The sequence below is a fragment of the Moschus berezovskii genome, chromosome 6, assembly GCF_049115385.1.
Source record: "Moschus berezovskii isolate FMDL1 chromosome 6, NW_MosBer_1.0, whole genome shotgun sequence".
Classification (NCBI taxonomy): Eukaryota; Metazoa; Chordata; class Mammalia; order Artiodactyla; family Moschidae; genus Moschus; species Moschus berezovskii.
Window position 1 is genome coordinate 38486485 of NC_142465.1, and position 25211 is coordinate 38511695.

Genomic DNA, 25211 nt, shown 5'->3' on the forward strand with positions numbered 1-25211 from the left:
AAATTTATAACAGCATCTTCTAATTCCTGTATTATGAACTAATTTCAAAGTTAGAGATATTATTGAGGTTCTTCATAGATAGTAAATGATTGAGAAATAGAAAAATTTGGAATTTTTAATATATTATGTTGATACAGTTTGTGCCAAGTAGATCATGATACTACTGTACAGTGAGTATTCATTATGAGCCCTGTTGTTATGAATTGTGAAATAAAAACTTGTCACACAGATCATGCTATATTTTTTGAGTTAGTAATTTGTCAGTGTGTAAAAGTAAAGGAAATAAATCTTTAAAATATTTTTAGTATTAGCTTCATTCAAATTGTTTGTTGTACTTAAGCACATGAGAATTAATTGCCTTTTGCATAATTGGGGTTTTCACAGTTCTGTGTCTTACCTGTATTTCATTAATTGTGGAAAAGGGAACATAACTATACTGACTATGGTCAAGTTCTGGGAGGAGGAAAAAGAGATTTGTTATACCATTTGAATTCTTAATAGTATCCTTGAGACAGTTCTAATTAGATAAAAGTCTAAACTGGTCTTTGGCAAGAAAGGTGAAGGCAGGATAGGTGAAAAATGTATTCTGGGAAAAAATCTTTTGAGTTTAATTATTTAGTATAATTCTGAACAGTCCTGTGTATTTGCAGGAGTGTTTACGAATGAAATGAGAATGCATATTTTTCTCTGCCACCCAACTAATGATTTCATCTGTGTTAAATTTAGTGCACCATGGTTTGTTCTGTGATTAGATATCTTAAAAATAGAAGCATTTTTGCTTCCAGGAGAGAAACAGTTACTAGCTGGGCAGAAGTCTTCAATTCGATGCTTTTTGTAAGGTTATATGCAGTAACCACATGATAGGGAGGTTCAACAACCGTGATTTGAGTGTGTGTTTTTCTCTGGAGATTAGAATATATAAAACAGACTTGATTCACCTCCTTCATTACACTCCGTGTATTTTTGATACAACCATTAGCTTTATCATGGTGTGCAAGTTCTGGTTTCTCTAGAGTGTGAATCTTAAAGTGGTACTATTAGGTTGTAGACTATGTACATATTCAACTCTACTAAATAGTGCTAAACTTGCCTGTTTTTTAACTCTTGCTGAATATTTTTAGGTTGAAAATACTTGGTTACATACATAATGGTACAATCAGCACTTTTCTCACATGTAATGTCTTTCTTGTTTTGTGTTACTTCTTTGGATATAAACATTTTTTTGAAGCCAAATTGCTTTAAAAAGAAAATACTTATCTGCTGTACTACCATTAATTGTGTTAGAGAGTGGGGGAATTGGGATATAGTTTAAACAAAAGTAGTTAACTTTGAAAGTAGAGGATAAACAGAATATTCTGAATTATTTCATTGTCCATAATGGAAATAGCATACATCAGTTAAATAAGCCATTTAAGTTGAGCAGTAACAAGAACATGGTCTTCTAGTAAAATGTTCATTATAAACAATAAATGGATACTGGTTAACAGAATCACTTAGGATTTGAACTAAATTTTCAGTTTGAATCTTTTATTGGTATGATAAAAAATTAGATATGTTTGAGGTATATAAGCGCTTTGACGAATAGAAACAGATTTCATATTTACTAGTGTAGTTATCCATGACCATTAGTTATTAAGATCTCTCTTCTCCTTTTCCTCAGCCTCCTCCTATTCTTAAAAAGAGGCATGTAGTTTACTTTGGATTTTGGTTTTAGCAATAAGTGTCCATATTCAGTCTCTAGTAACTGGCCAGACTTGTGCTAATAAGGCTTTCATATATATTCTTTCATTTAAATTACTGTGTTAATGGTTATTTGTTATTCAGGGCAAGGATCCTGAACTCTTAATTTGTTTCTAAATACTTCAAGAGATAGCCTGAAATACAAATACTTTTTAAAAATTGACCCATAGTTTTAAATTTTACTAATGTTCACTTCTAGTAGGAAGTTAGAAATCAAAAATGAGATTTACAGTGATTGGAAATCTACATAATAAGAAAAAAGTACAAAATATATTCAGGGTCACCTTCCTAGTCTTCTCTGTCTTTCAGAACTTCCGCTGAGCTCTCTGAGATTTATACTCAAGATTCACTAAAATATGATTTGGAACTGTTATCAAGAACCAAGAAGAACTCATTTATTTACTGTCACCATAATATTTTAGGCATTGAGGAAATTCTCCATAAAAAACAAGTAGAATTAAAGTATATAATAGTCTAGTATATTTATTTTGGACACACTCCTCGAATTTCTCGTGTTCTTAAAATACCTATATCCAAAGTCACTATTAGTTTCAGTTTCTTTAAGGTCTAAAATTTTGATTCTGTGGTTATTTAAAACAAACGCTATATGAGGACTTTAAAGTGAGTAAGTAACTGAATTTAGTTGCTGGATATTGCATAGCATCTACTTTACCTAGGGCAGAAAGATGGAAATGATCTTCATGGCCCAGAGCCTAATGGCTTCCCATTAGGAACACTAGAACAAATTGAAATTAAACATGTCTACTATACTCTGTGTTTAATTTCAAGGATCTCAAGAGATGGTAAGCCTGTTGGTTTATAAAATAAAAATGATGATTTTGAAATAGAATAGTAATCTAAACAAAGATATAGTAATTGGCACTTTAAGAAAGTTGAAATTCTTGCTATTTTAAAACATCAATGTTAGAACTGAGAATCTGGAACTAAAGGAGACCTTTGACCTGATGAAATATATATAGAACCAATACATTAAACTTTACCAGCTACTTAGAAATTTAAGTATTTTTACTGTGAGCAAAAATGTAGTCTAAACATATTGAGGACATTTAGTTTACACATAAGTTTAATCTTGATTGTCTGAGTTTGCACATTTTAAAGTAGATAATTAGAAAGGTGAAGGCTAGAGTAGTTTGACACATGGCTATAGTCTTCACAGCCAATCATAATTATGGTCCTCAATAGACAATAGGGTAACACACACACACATGTGTGCGCGCGCACGTTAAGAAAATAAGATTTATGGTTTGACAGGTTGTCAAGAAGTGGTTAAAATTTTGACCCTTAAAAGGTTAAAGTTTGAGGACTTGGAAACGTTTCATATTTGAACTGTTTAAAGTGTTTTTTTTTTTTTTAAACTCTGTTTAAAGGAATATGCGATATGTATGATTAGGAGGTTCTTGATATCCACTGGGGTTCTTTTCACTTTTAAGTAATGTAAATATTCCCCTTATTTTTTAAGTAATTTTTAAATGTGATTAACTTTCCTACTATAAACAAATTATCCTCCCTCAACTTGCTGACAGCTTCAGTTTGAGAAAGTAAGGTTAATGAAATAAAAATTTGACAATTGGCAAGGGTATCTTTTCTCTCATGAGACTAGAAATGAAGAGTCTTACTGTGGTGATATGATTCTTGAAGAAGTCAAACAACAGTGTTCAATGCAGACAGGTGAGGAGTATAGTTTTGAGTTAATAATACCAAAAAAATAAAAATATGACTAGTTGACATATCTTGACTACTGATGTGTTTTATACAGATGTTCACTTAAGCAGCGGGTAGAAAAATTCTAATCATTCTAATGATTTGATTATTGTTCGGTAACATAATTCAGCAAAGTTTTATTGCCTGGATTTTCCCAACAGATTTTGTTAAAATTTAATCTTTCTTTATTCCTGAACTAAACCAAATCTGTTACATAGTTCTCAGTGAACAGTAATTTAAACATATCTGTGGAGCACTACCATTAGTCCTTATCTTTATAAAGCATTGTTAAGTACATCAATTCATTTAATTATTGCAACTTATGCAGTAGGTGGTTCAGGGCTGTCTATCTTCATCATTAAAGTAGATTAGAGAGGTTGCTAGTTCTGATTTCTCTAGAACTTGAATTTGTGACTGATTATTCCAAATTCCCAGTTGTTTTTACTCTGTAGGTTAACTCTTTGGTGTATAACCTTTGGTAGAAAAAGAATATGTTTATACTGTGAATGCTCATTATCCAAAGCATATATGTAATAGATTTTCATTTAATATTCTATTTTTACCAGTTGGATGTATATTTCTGTATAGTCTAATTTTAAATGTCAGAATTTGTAAAATGATTTATATAGATAGTCATGGGATTTTCTCTTTTCGTGCTAGAAAAAGAAAGTCCTAACTATTAAATGTCAAAATAAAAAAAGATTAAAAGTATCCTATCCAACTGTTGTAATACATCTTTAAGAAAATGAAGGAGTTTGTTTTGAGTAGATAGATAAACTGTTTTCTTGTTGTTAATCAATGACAGCCATATGTTTTGTAGGGATACATTCCTGAAAGTGGGTTATAAAGAACAATAGTTTCATTAATATGCATTGACAAGGACTATCTTGAAATAACTGGTTAAATGTGGCAGTGTATATGTAGGCTAACTACCGGTGAGCATTTTCATTAGGGGTCCAGACTACGTATCTTGGGACCATCAAGACGAAAGGATAGGTCCTGGTGAATGGCTTTAAAATAAGCATCAACCTGTGATAATGTAATTCCTAAATCACTTTTGTTGATTTTGAACTGAAGTTTTATATAATGTGCTCTATTTATCAGAGAGATTGATGTTTTAGAGATTCCCATGGACCGACAGACCTACCTAAAGCATAGGTACTGAGATTTAGTCTTTAAGCACTTACCTTTAACACTTGCTTCTCTCTCTCTAGGAGGGGCTATCGGTAGGCAGCCTTTGTGATTGAGGATAGAGCAGCAGCAGGAAGCAAGAAATATTAGAAATCAAGAATCCTGAATTCCCAAATAAGGAAGGTTTCCTGTTCTTACATTTAAATATGGGTTTGTCTGAGCTGGGAATTTACAACGCTTCAGAATACTAGGGTATGTTTTACTGAAATCATTAGGAAGATTATTTTTTCTATTGAAATCGCCTCCTTAACTGATACAACTTTACTAGAGAGCATTCACAGTAAAATGTATGCTCTGTTCTTATAATACACGTTACACTGTAAAGTAGCGATCAAATTCTGTTCATTTTGTAGCTGTATCACAAAGTTGAATGATATTCTATTACTTTGACTGTGAAACTAGATACTTTTAAAATTGTTAAAAGTCATTGTCAGTTAAAATAGGTGAATCATTATATATATATATAGAGAGAGACTCAAAATGGTGAATAACGAAAGTGTATTTATTTTTGTTGTAAAGTTTGGGATAATTTTCTTCAGAACTAAAAATACATTTTAAAGCAGAATTAAGTGTATTTTTAAATTTCATTAGTTTTAAATGTGAATTTTTAAAACTATACAACTTAAAAACTAAATTAGTTATTTTCAGTGACACAAACTCAAGATTAGAATATCTTTGAGATTTTCCAAATATCTGCTGGATTACGAGGATGAAGAATCCTCAGGAATGCTTTAAAGTTAAGCCAATGCAAACCATTATTTAAAACCTCTTTTTCCCTGTTAAAGCTATTTGATCATCATAGATATATAATTTTATGCTTTAGTGTCTATTAATGATGGTGTTTTTGAGGTTTAGCATATGCTAATATAAGGTACTCTTATATTTTTCTTAGATTATACATCAATGAAAAATTAAAGATCCACTTAATTTTAAAAAATCTGTTTCGATTTTTTTTTTCATTTAATTCTTCTTTAATCACTATTTACTGAAGCATGCTGTGAAGACTTAGTATAACTGAATTTTCTGTTTCCCCTTTGAAATGCTTTGCTAAACTGCTTTAAGGTCAGAAATAGATATCATGATTTCTCAGTAGCCATAGCAAAAGATATTTTGTCTATTTTAGATTATTTTCTCATGTATGCTTTTTTTTTTTTATTAATCTGTTTTTAAGAAATTTTTCTAATGGCTAAGCCTGAGCCAAAGAAAATCTATTAATTTATTTTCTAGTGTTAACTAGATTATCTTTAGGAAATATAAGTATATACAGGTTATCTTAATATATAGCAGTAGTTTTCCAACTACTATTTTTTATTTGTTTTTTTTCTTTTTTAAATAGCAGTGAAACCCTTTCTTCACGTGAAACCTTACACATATCCATGACAGTTATGCTTACGGAAAAAAGAACAAAATCAAAATCTTATTTAAAACTCTTTATGTATCTATAAGAGATCAAAATGGAATGACTCAGGTTAGAACTCTGATACTTTGAACATGGTAAAGGAAAGAGTGTCATTTAGCTGATGTCAACAGAGGAAATTTAATAAAGAAGAAAGTGAGATTATATAATTTCAGAGTTTTAGAAAGGTTTGGTGTATCTGACTTATATCTAATATTTAAATTCCTTTAACACAGTGACTCTTTTTGGATCGTAGTGTTACAACTTGAAATAGATATAAAAATAGTCATTAATGTCCATATATGTCATGAACTTTGAAAAGTCCAATTGAAACATTAACAATTTGTCTCTTACATGTATATGTACATCATATTGTGAGTTTTCTTTTCATTAGTGAACCAAGCCTTTTTATTGTTAGTGCTATAAAGCCAGTTGACGTTTGGAAGACTTTACATAATGCTTAGTGTATGCCATTAATTCTTGCAGAAACCTCAGAGATGATTATTATCCCCATTTTCACAAAAGAGACATAGAAAGGCTATGTAATTTGCTTAACATTAAACATGAGGAAATGGCAGCCCACTCCAGTATTCTTGCCTGGAAAACTCCTATGGACAGAGGAGTCTGGTGCGCTACAGTCCATGGGGTCACAAAGAGTTGGATATGACTGAGCGTCTAAGCACACGCACGCATAGACAGGGCAGAATATGAAAATAGAAAGTAGATACAGAGCCCTTACACATCTATTTTAATAGGTTTTTTTTTTAATGAAGGGAGCAAAAATTTATTATTATTTTATGTATTTAATGAATACTTACCTAAATTTGCCTTTAAAATAGGAAATGCATTTTGAAACTTCAATAAAAGTAAGTTCTTAAAGGTTTCCATGATAGAGTATTCTTTTGAGTTATAAATGTGTTAATACAACTTCTAGGCTAAGACATTTTATGCAGTAAATGCTAATATAAACAATAGTCACATAGTTATGATGATGAGTTCTTTGAACTAGAATTGCTATTGGCAATGCATTATTGAAAAGGTATGGACAGCTTTGTTGTTCCTTGTAGTGGGTTTTTAAGGTCAAATTTTTCTGAAGGGAAAGTCGTAGCATCCTAAATCCATGGTACTTGGAAGTAAGCTGAGGTGGGTTCTACCAATCTGAACCAATTTAATATAGTGAGGAAGGTCACATTTCCTAATTCAAATACGGTGTAAAGCATTGGATCAAGGCCTCCCTGCTTAGGAAAAGAAAAATCACTTTTTAGCAGGGTAGTGAAAAGTAATTCAGTTTATGTTTTGGCTGCTCCCAAAGTAACTCACAAGCTTTTGTGAAAATGTATTATATGATCATGGGCCACACACATTCTCTTGTGCTTGTACTTGGTTTATCTTGGTTTGTGCCAAAGTCCAGAAAAGCAAAAATCAACATTTTTCCACTAGGGAATATAGGATTATTTATCAAAACTTGATTACTGTCTTTTCTCTTAGACTATTACTATTAAGTTGTTAGAATCCTGATTTACTTTTAAAACCATAGGTATTAAAATAACACCTTTTAGGATGGTCTTCACAGACTGCAGAAAGTTCCCTTTTACCCTAGTAGATGACATACTTTATCTTAAAATATTTAAATAATATAAACCTTTCCTTATATAAACATTTAATAATACTACCAGAGAAACTGTTAATTAAGAGTTGATGCATATTAATTTTGAAAGTACAGGAAATAATACTTGTGTCAAAATAAAGATTTAGAATTAGAGTGGGCAGAGGACAATTTTTCTTAATCTATAAAGAAAGCCTAATGCAGTTTGTAAAGGAACAGCAAACTAATAAAAAAAAGTTAGGCAAAAGACATGAATAGACGGTTTAAAGAAAAGGATTGTTTAAGAGCCCTTAAGTATGAAAATATTTTCAAATTATATAAAAGGAGATATAAATCAAAACTGTTATGACATACATATTAAGAATGGGGCAGCTGTGAAATAGTAATATGAGCCAATCTAAGAATTACCAATCTAAGATAGGTAATTAAGAGAAATACAACAGTCAGTTCAGCATCTGAGTTTTTTATTTAAAAGATAACATGTGTTATGTATAAACGTTGATATCTCCAAAAAGATATGTAAGAAACTACTTCTGGAAAGGGTACCTATGTGACTGAGGGAGGAGTGAAGAAATCTTTCCTTTTCTTCATATCTACATTTTTTTTCCCTTTTAAATTGCTAGGGCAGATGCTTATTCAAGATTTCTTTGGCGGGAAATATTGGCATAGAATATTAAAATCTGTGAGGGACCTGTCCAAGCCATTCCTGTTACAGCTTATTTAGAATTTCTCAAGTGCTTTGGATCACAGAACTAATGATTTCAGCCCAGCTTCCTTTCATTTTAGTTGTAGTTCTCAACTGGGCCGCAGGTCTTAATAGGTATTATCTTGATAACAGTGATCTTCTTTCTCTTGTTCATTGTATTCCACTTCTTTAGCATACGGTATTGGAGAAGGAAATGGCAACCCACTCCATGTTCTTGCCTGGAGAATCCCAGGGAAAGGGAATCCTAGTGGGCAGCCGTCTATGGGGTCGCACAGAGTTGGACACGACTGAAGTGACTTAGCAGTAGCAGCAGCAGCATACAGTTGCTCAGTAAATGTTTGAATGAATTTTTTTAAATTACGGTATTTATTTGTGTCATGACACAGATGGAAAGTGTTTCATCTTTATCTTTGAAAGAAGAAAAAATTTTTTTCTGTTGTTTCCTTTTCCAGTGAAAAACTTACCATAAATGTTATAGTTTAATTTGACCTATTTTAAAGAGACATTTGTAAAGTTATAATTTCTTAATGATTTTTCAGACACTGCCTTCGTGTCCTATTGACCGGAAACCTTTTCAGGCGGTGTTTAAATTCAGTGTATCAGAAGGTTGTGTTAAGGTAAGGTTTAGAGTTTATTTTGCAGAATGAACTGTGTAAACTTAATTGAGATGATTTTGCTTTAATAGATATTTGAATGTATTGTGAATTAACTAAGTTTAATGTGTTTAATCTTCATTAAATAAATGAATGGGATATTAGATTCAGAGACAAACCCCCACAGACCCCCACAAAAAAGTCCAGAGTACCTGAAAATTATGTTTTCATGAAAAGCATATAATGTTGAGAAGATGAAACGAGTAAAATTAAATATAAAATGGTATCTTTGTCCTTAAGTGCCGGTACTTGAAGGAAATGGTTTAATTGGAGAAAAATATGGGAGTTTGAAAATCTTGAGAAGGACGGGAAGGACTTCTCATAGTTTCACAGTTATTATGGGCAGATAACTTTTCTTTTGTTCAGTACAGTTTTATTGTAATGCTTAATCCTGATCATGTTCTTGAGATGCACACATCACATTGATGTTATTTGATTATGAACCATGATTATGATTTGTATTCACATTTATTTTTGGCTTACCTAAAAAAGAAGAAAGAAATAGAAATAATATTCCTAAATTGATGAATAACCAGTGAAAAGTAGAAAAGAGTAAGTAGTAAGTAAAGTGAAATGTGTGGGAAAGAGATTTCTTGACGTTATTGCTGATAAATCAGGAATGGTACTGTAAAAATGAAAGTTAAAAATGAAGATATACAATATACATAAATGATGCCATTAATGGGAAAGACAAACTTCCCAAGTATCAGCAAGACTGGTTGTTATTTTTGCGAGTAGAAAGGGGTATGTAAGCAATGCAAAACTATTTAAACATTAAATATTCCTACTGTAGGTGTTTATAATTTGTTTTGGTTATTTTCTCCAGATGAGTCTCAGTGACATAACGTACAAATGAGACTACAATTCAAATAAAATGACATATGTAAAAGATCCTGCATGTTTAATTGTGTAACTCCGGCATTATGCAGATTGTGATATTAAAATTATAAAGCATAACTTCTCTGAAAGATGTGTTCTCTGTTTTTCTAGACTATGTGTGTGTGTATACACACACACATATATATTATGTTTTGTGAATTAGCCTCCAAAGATACTCTGTAAAATTTTGTTCTGTTGCTTGGAATAAGATGTGTTTTATTTAATAGGATTTGAATGTTACTTAAAGGTTTGGGACAGTGCTAATCTAATTTTGTTAAACTTAAAATGTATTTTTTATCATATTGATATTATCTATATACTCTTAATATCTTTCTTTGCCCTTTTACTTCTTTTAAATCTTTATTATCCTTTTCCCTTTACAATTAAACTTGAGTGAGACATGCACAGTTGCTTATATTTTCAATCAATTGTTGGACATCTCTGTCTAGAATACCAAAGGAATCTAAACATTAACAAACCCCAAACTCATCTCATTCCCAGCCCCTCTGCCAACCTCAGTTTCAGTTCAGTTCAGTTCAGTCGCTCAGTCGTGTCCGACTCTCTGCGGCCCCATGAATCACAGCACGCCAGGCCTCCCTGTCCATCACCAACTCCCGGAGTTCACTCAAACTCACGTCCATCGAGTCGGTGATGCCATCCAGCCATCTCATTCTCTGTTGTCCCCTTCTCTTCCCGCCCCCAATCCTTCCCAGCATCAGAGTCTTTTCCAGTGAGTCAACTCGTCACATGAGGTGGCCAAAGTATTGGAGTTTCAGCTTTAGCATCAGTCCTTCCAGTGAACATCCAGGATTGATCTCCTTTAGAATGGACTGGTTGGATCTCCTATGGTACTGTAATCCCAGTCACCCAGATCAAAAGCCTCTGGAATTTTCCATTTTTTCTCTTTTCATTATTTTTACCTCCTCTTTCTGCACAGTGTCTTAAATTCATTCCATTTCATTACCTCTCTGTGGACCCTCAGGCTGTCAACTAGATCTGTTCTGCCAATAGAAATATACTATCAGTACAAACCACTGTAAACATTTAGTAGCTACATTAAAAAAACAAAAAGAAACAGTTAAAATGAATTTTTATATTTTGTTTTAACATTTAATGTATTATTTCAATATGTAGTATTTTAGAATTGTTATTGAAGGATTTTATCTCCTATTGTTTTTGTTGAAATCTAGTATATATTTTACACTTACATCTCTTTTTAAACCAGCCACATTTTCATATGCTAAATAGTGTATGGCTAGTAACTATTGTCTCATACAGTATAGTTCTACACTGTTACACGAGCTTCCTTCCAGTTTCCTGGCTTTTATAGTTTCTCTTTAACTGGTTCATTCTCCATATCACTGTCAAAAAAAGCAAATTTGATCATTTCATTCACTTACTTGTAAACCTTCATTTATTTTCTGATTTCTATAGAATTATTTTCTTTTTCAAGGTCTTTACCCTCTGGTCCTAGTATATTACATCAGTTTCATATCCTGCTAACTTTTTCTTCCACATCCACATTGACGTCTTTGCACTCTTTTTATAACTGTGTTCCCTCCATTTAGAATATATTTTTTCCTTAGACAAATTCCTATTCATTCTTTAAGACCAACTCAGAAATTATCTACTCTTTAAAAGTCGTCTTTGGTATCGTCAGATGAAATCAGTTCTACATATATATATATATAAGATCTATGTTTATATTTCTGTTTTGAGCACTCTCATAACTCATTTGCATGCCTCTCTCTCACTGTTTTGTTTCCCCAGAGCTTAGCACAAATACTTAGTTTATAGTTTAGCATACTTGAACTAATAAACATATGTATTTGGGCTATACTTTAATTTAGATGGTATGCTTCTTTAATTTTTTGTTCTTTCAAGGGAAATGTATAGGTTATTTGTGATCCCATATTATCACTCTGAATAGATGATTTTGCTTTTCTCACAGGTTCAAGTAAAAAGACAGTTGAAAGAAACAAATGACAAGCAAAATGAAAGCTCTTTTAAGAAACAGCTATCCTGTCAGGAAAATTCTAAAAGCTGTATGAGGTTAGTTTCAGTTTAATTTAATAATTAAACTCATTACTGATGAGTTTTAGGAATGGAATCCAACTGTGTAGAATCAGAAGTTAGCAAATAAGAAAAAAGAGAGTGCTTAAAAAATGATGTGAAATTTCAATGTATATAATTCTTTTAAAGCATTCCCTTGATAATTTAAGGACAGACCAGATGAAATCTGAGAATATAATTTATTTGACTTTTGTCTCTGATGAATTAGTTTTTTATTTTAGTTTTTTCCTAGTTTGTTATAGATTGATACTTTAGAAGATAAAAGTTATAGCCATGTAAAAAAACAAGCCATTATGCATAAGCATTGGTGTACAGCCCACATTTTGAGTAATTGCTCTAGTATTTATGGACAGAAAATAGAAAGTAACTAATGATACAGTATAGCATTCTTCATGAGACTGTTGTAATTGAAACTATTATTTTTCTCCTTTTGCTTCTTTGTGTTGTAGCAGACACTTGCTAGTACTGTAACAAATGTTTATGTTTGAAAAACATTTTAAACATGTTTGGATTACTTAGCTACTATTGTTAAAACATAATTGCCTAGAAATACTTAGAACTCAAGTTTAACGGGTATGAAGGTAATTTTTAATTGAATTAGTAGTGTACTGGAGATTTATTACTGAAAATAGCTTGTTGTAGTACTTAAAAAATTTAACGCCTTTTTGATCTGAACTATATTTAGAGCTGCTGCAAAGTTGTATTAAGTCAGTATATTATGAAATTCATAGTGAAATCTATGGTTCATTAGTACATTTCATCAAAATACAAATACCATAAGAGAGTAAATGTATTACTAAAAACATTGACAATATTCCTTGAGATTTACTGAATTGTGCCACTTATTTATGACTGTGTAGCTCTCTGGATCTTAACTTTTGGGAAGTTACAGACTTTAGTAATCTGAAGAAAACTGTAGAGAACTTCTACCTGAAAAGATACGTCATAAGATATACTTACAGACAAAAGTTCGTAGATTTTAAGGGATTTGTGGAACACTCAGTTCAAGAGCCCACCCATAAACCCAAGTTAATAACTTCAATAGAGCAAATTTTATGTACAGTTTCTTTTAATTATATTTGGGTCAGCTTTGACTCTTCCATTTATGTTTGCTTAGTAAATAACACATTATCCCCAGGAATAATGAATAAGTACCTTTTGCTAGCTTTATTCTTCATTCATCTCCTATTCTTGGTTATGGCATTGTCATAGATAGGCGTTTTTTCAGAATTACCCAGTCCTCTTGGCTCCTCCTGAGAGTGCAGTGCTCATTATTATGTGACCTGTAACAGGGTCATACAGTGGGTCGGACACACCTGAGGTAGTCCACATGCTTAGATGTTTTTTCTCAAGGACTTGTGGTTGAGGGATGGTAAAAGGAAGTAACAGATGCAAAATAATAATTTGCTTTTGCCCACCAAGTCAGACCATTAATGATTTCTCTCACGGTAAATCTGTCAGTTACTAGATTTTTCCTATAGATTCTTTTTGGAGTCTTTTGGATGTTTTTTAGAATTCCTCTCATTCAGTCTTGTATTTATAAGACGTAGGCCTCATTTCCAGCACTTAGAAAATAACCCATTTGGTGTTGCCTCTCCCTTCTAAAGATGTAAGACTCCTCTTTCTGATACTTTCCACTAGTTCCAGGGAAAGGGATTGCAGTAGTGTTTATTTCATGTTAGTGAATCTCCTTTGTAGTCATTGGAGTGGAGAGTGGCAGCTAAGTGAGTCCAACTCATCATGCTTTCTTTGCTAAAATTTAAAACTTGCTGCATAATAGCTTTCATTGTTGTGGGCAGTGGATTGAAAATAAATGAGCAGAGTAACAGTTTTCTATTATTTCATCTCTTTATTGATGTTTACAGAAAAAAGATCATAAGAGAAGACATATTAAGTGCAAAACTTTATGACTTGAAGATGATACACAGTAAGTGACTTTCCTTGTATGTTCTACATTGTTTTCTTTGTTTCTTACTTTAATGCTTCTGCCAAAGTTCTTGTAAGTAATATTTTGGCTTGGAAAACAGTCCTATACATCAGAACTCTGCTGAGCTCTGTGTACATTGTATTCGGTTTTACGTAAACTGCTTTCATGGAATCATTTATACTGTTTCCTGCCCTTGTTTTCCTGATCAACTTGGAGGAAGGGAACGGGTCAGTGAATAAGAGAGAGAGAGAGAGAGTGTGTGTGTGTGTGTTTGTGTGTGTTGGAAAGGAAAATGAGAAAAGGGTATTTTCCAATTACTCGGTTAGCAGCCTACGTTGTTGGTCTTAACTCGACTCATTAGTGCTGAAGTCCTTAGGGGAAATAAGATAAAATACCTTGTGGGCCAATAACTGTAAGGAGTAATGAGGGAAGTCTAAGAGTAAGAAGTTAATCCACAGTTCCCAGAGGAAGTTGTGGTTTGGCTTCAAGCCACACTTAATTTGAAACTTTATTTAGGAATAAAACATTTCTTACCTATTTATCTATGTACTGTGTTCAGTTGCTTAGTTGTGTTTGACTCTCTGTGACCCCATGAGTGGTAGCCCCCCTAGGCTCTTCTGTCCATGGGGTTTTTTAGTGAAGAGTACTGGAGTGGGTTGCCATTTCTTCCTTCCGGGGATCTTCCAGACCCAGGGATTGAACCCGTGTCTCCTGTGGTTCCTGCATTTGCAGGGTCGATTCTTTACCACTGAATCACCTTGGATTCCCACATATCTGTTTGAGCATTTAAATATGCCTGTCTGTTGTTGTTGTCTAGTGTTATGGTTCTCTAATACAAGAAAGCTTTGCAGCAGGACCTGAGAAAAATGTCACTTCAGTGCTTTGTGGCTCCTCTTTGAAACTTAAGCTGTTTATTTTTGTTCCAAAGAACAGCTTACTATGAGCTAATTGTAAGCAGGGAGAGATGAGCATTTATTTTCCATGCTAGATTACAATTAATTTCTATTTATGGATAGAATTAATGAATTCATTGTTCTTAAAACTAAATGGTAATCAACTTCATTTTTTATACATTTCAATACCATGTTTGGGTTTTGTTATTGTTTTTTTTTAATTTGAATTAACATGGTCTCTCAGAATTACAGATAATCCCAGATTTACAGATTAATAAATATGTCTTTAATAATTTACTGTTGAAGTGAAATTTCACTAAAAGAACTTTAATGGTTAGGTAAACATTTTTCTTTAGTTAAAGAACTTTAGATATCAAAACTTCTTTGTTTTTCTGGGTAATTGCTATAGATTAGCATAATTTTTTATTGAACAACCTTTGTTTGGTAGCTCTAGAATCAAATATAACATTTACTGCTGAGGAAGATTAACTGATGTTACAGGTTTTCTCTAGGTAGTGTAGTGCACTCTTACTATGATAATCTTAGTGTAAAGACTGCAGTGCTTTTCTTTAAGCGTGCATCTCCTGCCTGGGCTTATTTTTAGAGAGAGAGAAACATAGGCAAATCTTAGACCTACAGTGCTTGAGTATAGTGAAGGCAATTTATAAGACTCTTTGATTCATTTAGATTTGAGTTTTGTTTTACTTTTCAGAATATGGAATACTAAACAAGTTTTCAGTGAACCTTCTAAGCCAGTTCAATAGTTAACTTTTTCCTTCCTGCTTATCAAGATATAATTGACATATACAACACCAGTCTAAAGTGGTCAGCATAGTTATTTGACTTACATACATGATTCATCATAAAATGATTGCTGCAGTAAGTTTAGTGAGCATTCATCATCTCATGTAGATACAACACTAAAAAAATAGACAAAAAATTTTTCCCTTGTGATGAGAACTCTTAGGATTTGTATTGACTCTCTTACAACAACTCTCATGTATAATTAACAGCAGTGTTAATTATATCAATCATGTTTGCATTCCATCCCTCAGTCAGTTCAGTTGCACTGTTGTGTCTGACTCTTGGTGACCTCACGGACCGCAGCACTGCAGGCTTTCCTGTCTATCACCAACTCCTGGAGCTTGCTTAAACTCATGTCCATTGAGTCGGTGATGCCATCCAACCATCTCATCCTCTGTCATTCCCTTCTCCTCCTGCTTTCAATGTTTGCCAGCATCAGGAATTCTCAGCATTCAAGGAGTTGTTTGCATCAGGTGGCTGAAGTATTGGAGTTTCAGCTTCAGCATCAGTCCTTCCAATGAATATTCAGGACTCGTTTCCTTTAGGATTGACTGGTTGGATCTCTTTGCAGTCCAAGGGACTCTCAAGAGTCTTCTCCAACACCACAGTTCAAAAGCATCAATTCTTCGGCACTCAGCTTTCTTTATAGCCCAACTCTTACATCCATACATGACTACTGGAGAAATCATAGTTTTGACTAGATGGACCCTGGTTGGTAAAGTAATGACTCTGCTTTGTAATACACTGTCTAGGTTGGTCATAGCTTTTCTTCGAAGGAGCAAGCATCTTTTAATTTCATGGCTGCAGTCACCATCTGCAGTGATTTTGGACCCCAAGAAAATGAAATCTCTCGCTGTTTCGTTTCCCCATCTATTTGCATGAAGTGATGGGACTGAATGCCATGATCTTCTTTTTTTGAATGTTGAATTTTAAGCCAACTTTTTCACTCTTCTCTTTCACTTTCACCAAGAGGCTCTTTAGGTCTTTGCTTTCTGCCATGGGGTGGTGTTATCTGCACATCTGAGGTTATTTGATATTTCTCCTGGCAGTCTTGATTCCAGCTTGTGCTTCATCCAGCTTGGCATTTTGTGTGATGTACTCTGCATATAAGTAAAGTAAGCAGGGTGACAGTAAATAGCCTTGATAAACTTCTTTCCCAATATGGAACCACTCTGTTGTTCCATGTCCAGTTCTAAACTGTTGCTTCTTGACCTGCATGCAGATGTCTCAGGAGGCAGGCAGGGTGGTCTGGTATTCCCATCTCTTTCAGAATTTTCCACAGTTTTATGATCTACACAGTCAAAGGCTTTGGCATAGTCAATAAAGCAGAAGTAGATGTTTTTCTGGAACTCTTGCTTTTTCCGTGATCCAGTGGATGTTGGCAATTTGATCTCTGGTTTCTCTGCCTTTTCTAAATCCAGCTTGAACATCTGGAAGTTCACGGTTCATGTCCTGTTGAAGCCTGGCTTGGAGAATTTTGAGCTTTACTTTGCTAGCGTGTGAGATGAGTGCAATTGTGTGGTAGTTTGAGCCTTCTTTGGCATTGCCTTTCCTTGGGATTGGAATGAAGATGGACTTTTTCTAGTCCTGTGGCCACTGCTGGCCAAATTTTCCAAGTTTGCTGGCTTATTGAATGCAGAACTTTCACAGCATCACATTTTAGAGTTTGAAATAGCTCAACTGAATTCTATCACCTCCACTAGCTTTGTTCGTAGTGATGCTTCCTAAGGCCCACTTGACTTCTCATTCTTTTGACTTCCTTTATCCAATTCTCCTTCCCTCACCACTTGCCTCTGGTAACCACAAATCTTACAATTTTTTCTATGATTTTTGTTTGTTTATTTTTGAAATATAATTGACCTACAATATTAGTTCCTGTCGCACAACTTCATGAGTCAGTATTTTTGTACATAATAATCAACATAATAAGTCTAGTTACCATCTGTTATTATATGAATGTATCACATAATTATTGACTATATTCCCCACACTGTACGTTTCATTGTACTCTTAATCTCCCTCACTTGTTTCTATCCTCTCAGTAACCTCCCCTCTTCTAACAGCTTTGTTCTCTGTATCTATGACTGTTTCTGTTTAGCTGGGTTGTTTTGTTTTTTAGATTCCACATATAAGTAAAATCATGCAGTATGTGTCTTTCTCTTTCTTACTTATTTCACATAGTATAATTCCCTGTAGGTCCATGTGTGTTGTTGCAGATGGCAAAGTTTTATTCTTTCTAATGGCCGAGTAATATTCTGTTGTGTGGAATATGTATGTGTATCTCACATCTTTTTTATTCATTCATCTGTTGATTGACACTTAGGTTGCTTCCATATCTTTGCTATTATAAATAATGATACAGTGAAACATGAGAGTGCATATATCTTTTTGACTGTTTTATTTTCTTTGGATAAATGTCCAAGAATGGAATTAGCAGATCATATGGTAGTTCTGCTTTTAAATTTTTGAGGAATCTCCATAATTTTTTTCATAGTATCTGCACTGTTACATTCCCATCCACAGTGCACTGGGGTTCTCGTCTCTCCACGTCCTCACCAACACTTATTATTTGTTATCATTTTTGATAATAGCCATTCTTACACGTCTGATGTGATATATAATTGTTTTGACTTGCATTTCCCTGATACTTAGTGATGTTGAGCATCTTTTCATGTGCTTGTTGGCCATTTGTATGTTTTTCGAAAAATGTTTGTTCAGATTCTCTGCTTATTTTTAAATCAGGTTCTTTGTGTTTTTGATGTTGAGTTCTTTTAAGTTTTTAATTCCTTATGGGATATATTGTTTTCAAGTAAGTATCTTCTCCCAGTCAGTCAATGGCCTGTTCATTTTGTTGACAGTTCCGTTCACTGTGCAAAAGCTCTTTAGTTTGATATAATCCCATTTGGTTGGTTTTGTTTCCCTTGTCTGAGGAAACAAATCTGAGAAAACAAAAAAAAAAACTGATGTCAAAGAGCTTTATTCAAGAATTTTTTATTTTCAGGTCTTACATTTAAGTCTTTAATCCACTTTGATTTTATTTTTGTTCATGGTGTGGGAAATTGTTGAGTTTGAATCTTTTGCCTCTAGTTGTTTAATTTTCCCATCATCCTTTATTGAAGACTGTCTTTTCCCCATTGTATATTGTTCACTCCTTTATTACAAATTAATTAATTGCCCATAAGTGTGTATCCATTTCTGGATTCTCTGTTCTGTTCCACTGGTCTGTGTGTCTGTTTTGTGTTAATACCATACTGTTTTGATGACTAACTTTGTACATAGTATAGTTTAAAATTAGGAAATGTGATGCCTCTGGCTTTGTTCTTCTTTTTGAAGATTGTTTTGGCTGTTCAGGGTCTTTTGTGCTGCCATACAAATTTTGGAATTGTTCAGGTTCTGTGAAAAATGCCATTGGTATTTTGTTAGAGATTGCATTGAATCTGAGATTGCCTTGGGTAGTATGGTCATTTTAACAATATTAGTTCTTCCAATCCATGATCATGATATATCTTCACATCTGTGTGCATTGTCTTCAGTTTCTCTCATGAATGTCTTAGAGTTTTCCAAATAGAGATCTTTTCCCTCCTCAGTTAGATTTATTACTCAGTATTTATTCTTTTTGATGTGAGTTTGAATGGGATTGTTTTCTTAGTTTCTCTTTGTGATAGTTTGTTGTTAGGGAGGAGAAGTGCAGTGGAGTTCTACATATTAAATTTTTATCCTGTAACTTTAACACTTTCATTGATGAGTTTCGGTACTTTTTAGTGGCGTCTTTAGGATTTTCTTTGTATAGTATATGTCATCTGCGAAGAGTGACAGTTTTACTTCTTTCCAAAATGGATGCCTGTTATTTCTTTTTATTCTCTGGTTGCCATGGCTAGGACTTCCTATATTGTGTTGAATCCTAGACAGTGGCGAGAGTGGGCATCTTTGTCTTCTTCCTAATCTTAGAGGAAATGCTTTCAGCTTTTCACCATTGAGTGTGATGTTAGCTGTGGAATTGTCATATATGGCTTTTATTATGTTGAGATATCTTCTCTCTATTCCCATTTTGTTGAGATTTTATCATAAAGGGATGTTGAATTTTGTTTAAAGCTTTTCTGTATCTATTGAGATTATTATATGGTTTTTATTCTTTAGTTTGTTAATGAGTATCACATTGATTGATTTGTGGATCTTGAACCATTCTTTTATCCCTGAGATAAACCCCACTTGATTGTGGCATATGATCTTTTTAAAGTACTGTTGAGTTTGGTTTGAAACTTTTTTGTTGAGTATTTTTGGGTGGATGTTCACCAGTGATATTGGGAGTAATTTTTTATGTGCTGTCTTTGTTGATAGCTCAGTTGGTAAAGAATCCATCTACAATGCAGGAGACCCTGGTTTGATTCCTGGGTCGGGAAGATCTGGAGAAGGGATAGGCTACACACCCCATTATTCTTGGGCTTCCCTTGTGGCTCAGCTGGTAAAGAATCCACCTGCAATGCAGGAGACCTGGGTTCAATCTCTGGGTTGGGGTGATCCCCCAGAGAAGGGAAAGGCTACCCACTGTAGTATTCTGGCCTGGAGAATTCCATGGACTGTATAGTCCATGGGATCACAAAGAGTTGGACATGACCGAGTGACTTTCACTTGTGTGTTTTGGTATGGAGGTTGCTGGCTGTATAGTACTGGTTTGAAAGCGTTGCTTCCTCTGCAGTTTTTCAGAATAGTTTGAGAAGGATAGATGTTAACTCTTCTCTGTGCTTGATAGTCATCTGAGAAGGCTCTTTGTCCTAGACTTGTTTGTTGGGAGTTTTAAAATCTTGAATACACATGTGCTAAGTTGCTTCAGTTGTCTCTCACTCTTTGTGACCCTATGGACTGTAGCCCACCAGGCTTCTCTGTCCATGAGATTCTCCAGGCAAGAATACTGCAGTCGGTTGCCATGCCCTTCTCCAGGGGATCTTCCTGACTCAGGGTTCAAACCCAAGTCCCTTAAAGGCACCACCTGGGAAGCCCAAATATTGAATAGCTGATAAAAATTTATTTCCTGCCAAAAGATTAACATTTTCCAAGGCCTGTAACTTAATGCCATGTTTACTTATGTTAGGGTGCCAGAGTAATTTATTTGGTTTAGTATAGGCTGCTGCTGCTGCTGCTAAGTCACTTCAGTCGTGTCCGACTCTGTGTGACCCCATAGACGGAAGCCCACCAGGCTCCCCCGTCCCTGGGATTCTCCAGGCAAGAACACTGGAGTGGGTTGCCATTTCCTTCTCCAATGTGTGAAAGTGAAAAGTGAAAGTGAAGTCGCTCAGTCGTGTCCGACCCTTAGCGACCCCACGGACTGCAGCCTACCAGGCTCCTCCATCCATGGGATTTTCTAAGCAAGAGTACTGGAGTGGCTTGCCATTGCCTTCTCTGTTAATATCCTAAATATCCTAGGGCTTCCCTTGTGGCTCAGCTGGTAAAGAATTCACTTGCAATGCAGGAGACCTGGGTTCAATCCCTGGGTTGGGAAGATCCCATGGAGAAGGGAAAGGCTACCCACTTCAGTATTCTGGCTTAGAGAATTCCATGGACTGTATAGTCCATGATACAGTCCATGGGGTCACAAACAGTTGGAAACAACTGAGCAACTTTCATTAAATCTGAATCTAAAAGGCAGAATATTGCTTAATACTTTATGAGTGGGTAGAATAAGAGTACTAATACTTAAGTAATTATGAGTACATATCTTAACAACTCTGGATTCAGTTGAAGGATATTGGGTACTCATTGATTACCTATTTATATATATATATTTTTCTGTGATGTTGCTTTTTTACTTGTAGAGTTTAGTAATTCTTATTAGCTAGGTTTTCTTCCTGCTTTGAGATAGATGATGCACCTGATTTAAAAGCTTAAATTTAGTGATTATGTTTAATGAAAATTATTCAGGTATAAATTTGAAGTGCATTCATGCTCAGCACATACTCAGTATAAGATGTACATACTAAGGTAGCAAAGGGGAGCTGAGATGAACTCATTCATTCAACAAACTATGCGAAGCAGCCCTAGACTCTCAGGAATGTAGTACTACACAAGAGAGACAAAGCTAACAGAGTACCTTTTGTGCACAATAAAGAGATAAATGTGTATTATGACAGGTGTTGTAAGTGCTTTAAAGAAGAATAAAGTTAGGGTAGAGAGACAAAGGACGTGATTATGTAAGGCATTGGAGAAAGCCTCTTGGATTAGATTATATTTGAACAGCAATCTGCAAGAAAGGATCAAGCCATAAACAGATTTTAAGGGAGAGTATTCCAGGAGAGGGACCAGCAAGTGCAAAAGCCCTGAGATAGAAGCAGTCAAGTATATTCAGAAAATAGCATGGAGGTCAGTATGACTAGAGCAGTTGAGTTAGGTAGACGGAGGAGGTGGAGGAAGCCATTGTTCTGATATTCATTTAGGGCTTATGTAAGATGGCAAACATTTTCAGGAATAGTATGGACCGGGAGGAGACGGGGACGACAGAGAATGAGATGGCTGGAATGCATCACCGACTCTATGGACATGAGTTTGGGTGAACTCCGGGAGTTGGTGATGGACAGGGAGGCCTGGCGTGCTGTGATTCATGGGGTCGCAGAGAGTCGGACATGACTGAGCGAATGAACTGAACTGAACATTATTAAAAGATCACTGGCTGTTAAGGGGAGGATAATTCATTGGCAGGAGAGATCCTCATTGGAGGACTGAGAGACTAGTTTAGTGGCTGTTTTCCAGACCACACATTATGGTGGCTTCAGCCAGGAAGATGTTAGTGGAAGTGGTGAGAAATGGCTCAGTACTGTAAATGTTGCGTTTCAATGAAAGAAAGTGAAAGTGTTAGTCACTGAGTGGTGTCCAACTCTTTTGCTACCCCATGGACTGTAGCCTGCCAGGCTCCTCTGTCCATGGACTTCTCCAGGCAAGAGTACTGACTGGAATGGGTTGCCATTCCCTTCCCCAGGGATCAAATCTTGATCTCCCACATTGCAGGCAGATTCTTTACCATCTGAGCCACCAGGGAAGCTCCTTAAAAGGATTTTGTTAGTGGATTGGATGTGAGGTAGAGAAAGGAGGAAGTCAAGGGTGACACTAAAGTCCTGGCCTGAGCATCTATTAAAATGGCATTGCCACTTACTGAGTTGGCGAAGGCTGATAGAGTGTTTGGGATGATATAAAAAAGAATTGTCTTTTGGACAAGTAGAGATGCTGTGAAAAAATATGGATATTTGCATGCCATGTGGAAACAAGATTTTTTCATCTATAGATTTTTTTAGTGTAATTGGTTCATGTTCATATGTGAATTTGTTCTTGGCTTCTAAGTCTAATGGATGGTTTCTTCCAGTTATCATTTCTTTTCCCACTCTTGAATTGAGGCAAAGACTATGATCAGAAATAGACTGGAGAGGAAGGTTGAAGATATCATAGGGAGTTGAGCAATAAAGCTGAAATTTCTGCATATTATTTTATACAGAGTAATTTTTAAAAATAATTTTATTTATTTATTTTTTACTATCCTGTGTTTTCATTGTCACGCAGGCTTTTCTGTAGTTGCAGCAAGTGGGGGCTACACTCTAGTTGCTGTTCATAGGTTTCTCATTGCAATGGCTTCTCTTATTGCAGAACATGGGCTCTAGAATAGCGTGTGAGCTTCAGTAGTTGCAGCTTCCGTGCTGTAGAGCACAGCTAGCCTGTGTGCCTCAGTAGTTGTGGTGCACAGGCTTAGTTGCTCCGTGGCACGTGGAGTCCTCCTGGATCAGGAATGGAGCTCGTGTCTCCTGCACTGATAGGCAGGTTCTTTACTGGTGCTGAGCCTCCAGGAAAGCCCTATAAGGAATAATGCTGTGCAAGAAGATACCATTAAAAAGGTTTCTTTTTCACTGAGTTTCAATGTGGTGAAACCATTTTAGGAAGATAGCTTGGTAAAAGTTACTCTTAAAAAGAGAGGAAGGCAAGAACCTATTAGAAAAATTCTAGAGCTGTCTATCTTAGGTTATATTTCTTTTTGTCTTCTGACTCATTTAGCATATTTTATCAATTCTGAGAACCCAGTTTTTTTGTTTGTTTGTTTCAGTTTCACATTCTGACATCTCTGAAATGAGATTCTAATTGTTTTTCGTGTATGATCACTGTTGACTGCGTATCTGGATAGTTGCCACTGCTTGTGACTGTATGAACATACAAAGTTCTGTCCTTAAATCTGGAGAATACATAGCAAAAACTTGGGGAAAGGATTCATAGATTATTCTGGAATTTTCTTAACCCCTAAGACCACTAATTGAAAGTGAGAGAACTGGGGGAAATTCATCAGACACATGCGCCAACAATCCCAAGAAAGTCATAAATTGGGTAATTCTACATAATGAAAGTCACTCTGTCGTGTCCGACCCTTTGCAATCCACAAACTTAATTGCAAAGCCAGTGTTAAAGGCCAGTACCGATAATTTAGTTCTTAATGGATTTCCTGAAGAATCACCATTGTTCTTTTTCTTTCAATTTTATTAAGATATGATTTCCATTTACAACACTGTATAAGTTTAAGGTATACCATGTAATGACATGAAAATCAAATGGTATGGACCTAACAGAAGATATTAAGAAGAGGTGGCAAGAATACACAGAAGAACTATACAAAAAAGATCTTCATCACCCAGATAATCACGATGGTGTGATCACTCACCTAGAGCCAGATATCCTAGAATGCAAAGTCAAGTGTGCCTTAGGAAGCATCACTACAAACAAAGCTAGTGGAGGTGATGGAATTCCAGCTGAGCTATTTCAAATCCTAAAAGATGATGCTGTGAAAGTGTATGCCAGCAAATTTGGAAAACTCAGCAGAGGCCACAGGACTGGAAAAGGTCCGTTTTCATTCCAATCCCAAACAAAGGCAATGCCAAAGAAGGCTCAAACTACCGCACAAATGGACTCATCTCACATGCTATCAAAGTAATCCTCCAAATTCTCTAAGCCAGGCTTCAACAGTACGTGAACTGTGAACTGCCAGATGTTCGAGCTTGATTTAGAAAAGGCAGAGGAACCAAAGATCAAATTGCCAACATCCATTGGATCATCAAAAAAGTGAGAGATTTCCAGAAAAACATCTACTTTATTGACTGTGCTAAAGCCTTTGACTGTGTAGATCACAACAAACTGTGGAAAATAAGAGATGGGAATACCAGACCACCTTGCCTGCCTCTTGAGACATCTGTATGCAGGTCAAGAAGCAACAGTTAGAACTGGACATGGAACAAGACTGGCTCCAAATCGGGAAAGGAGTATGTCAAGGCTATATGTTGTCACCCTGCTTATTTAACTTGCGTGCAGAGTACCTCATGTGAAATGCCGGGCTGGATGAAGCACAAGCTGGAATCAAGATTGCCGGGAGAAATATCAAATAACCTCAGATGTGCAGATGACACCACCCTTATGGCAGAAAGCGAAGAAGAACTAAAGAGCCTCTTGATGAAAGTGGAAGAGGAGAGTGAAAAAGTTGGCTTAAAGCTCAACTTTCAGAAAACTAAGATCATGGCATCCGGTCTCATCACTTCATGCAAATAGATGGGGAAACAATGGGAAAATTGACAGACTTTATATTTTTAGGCTCCAAAATCACTGCAG

At 35.0% G+C, this 25211-nt stretch overlaps 1 protein-coding gene across 4 annotated transcripts in view; it reads left to right on the plus strand.

Annotated features, from left to right (window-relative positions):
• The window catches only part of SCAF11 (SR-related CTD associated factor 11), a 90594-nt gene that overhangs the window by 40189 nt on the left and 25194 nt on the right, over nucleotides 1-25211 (plus strand). For 3 of the 4 annotated variants that reach the window (XM_055394040.2, XM_055394042.2, XM_055394041.2), the window contains 3 exons: nucleotides 8901-8978; nucleotides 11845-11945; nucleotides 13832-13893. In XM_055394040.2, the coding sequence (XP_055250015.2) occupies nucleotides 8901-8978; nucleotides 11845-11945; nucleotides 13832-13893 (241 nt within the window). Of the gene's footprint in view, nucleotides 1-4676; nucleotides 4846-8900; nucleotides 8979-11844; nucleotides 11946-13831; nucleotides 13894-25211 lie in introns of all 4 variants that reach the window. The other variant, XM_055394043.2, reaches the window with a different exon arrangement.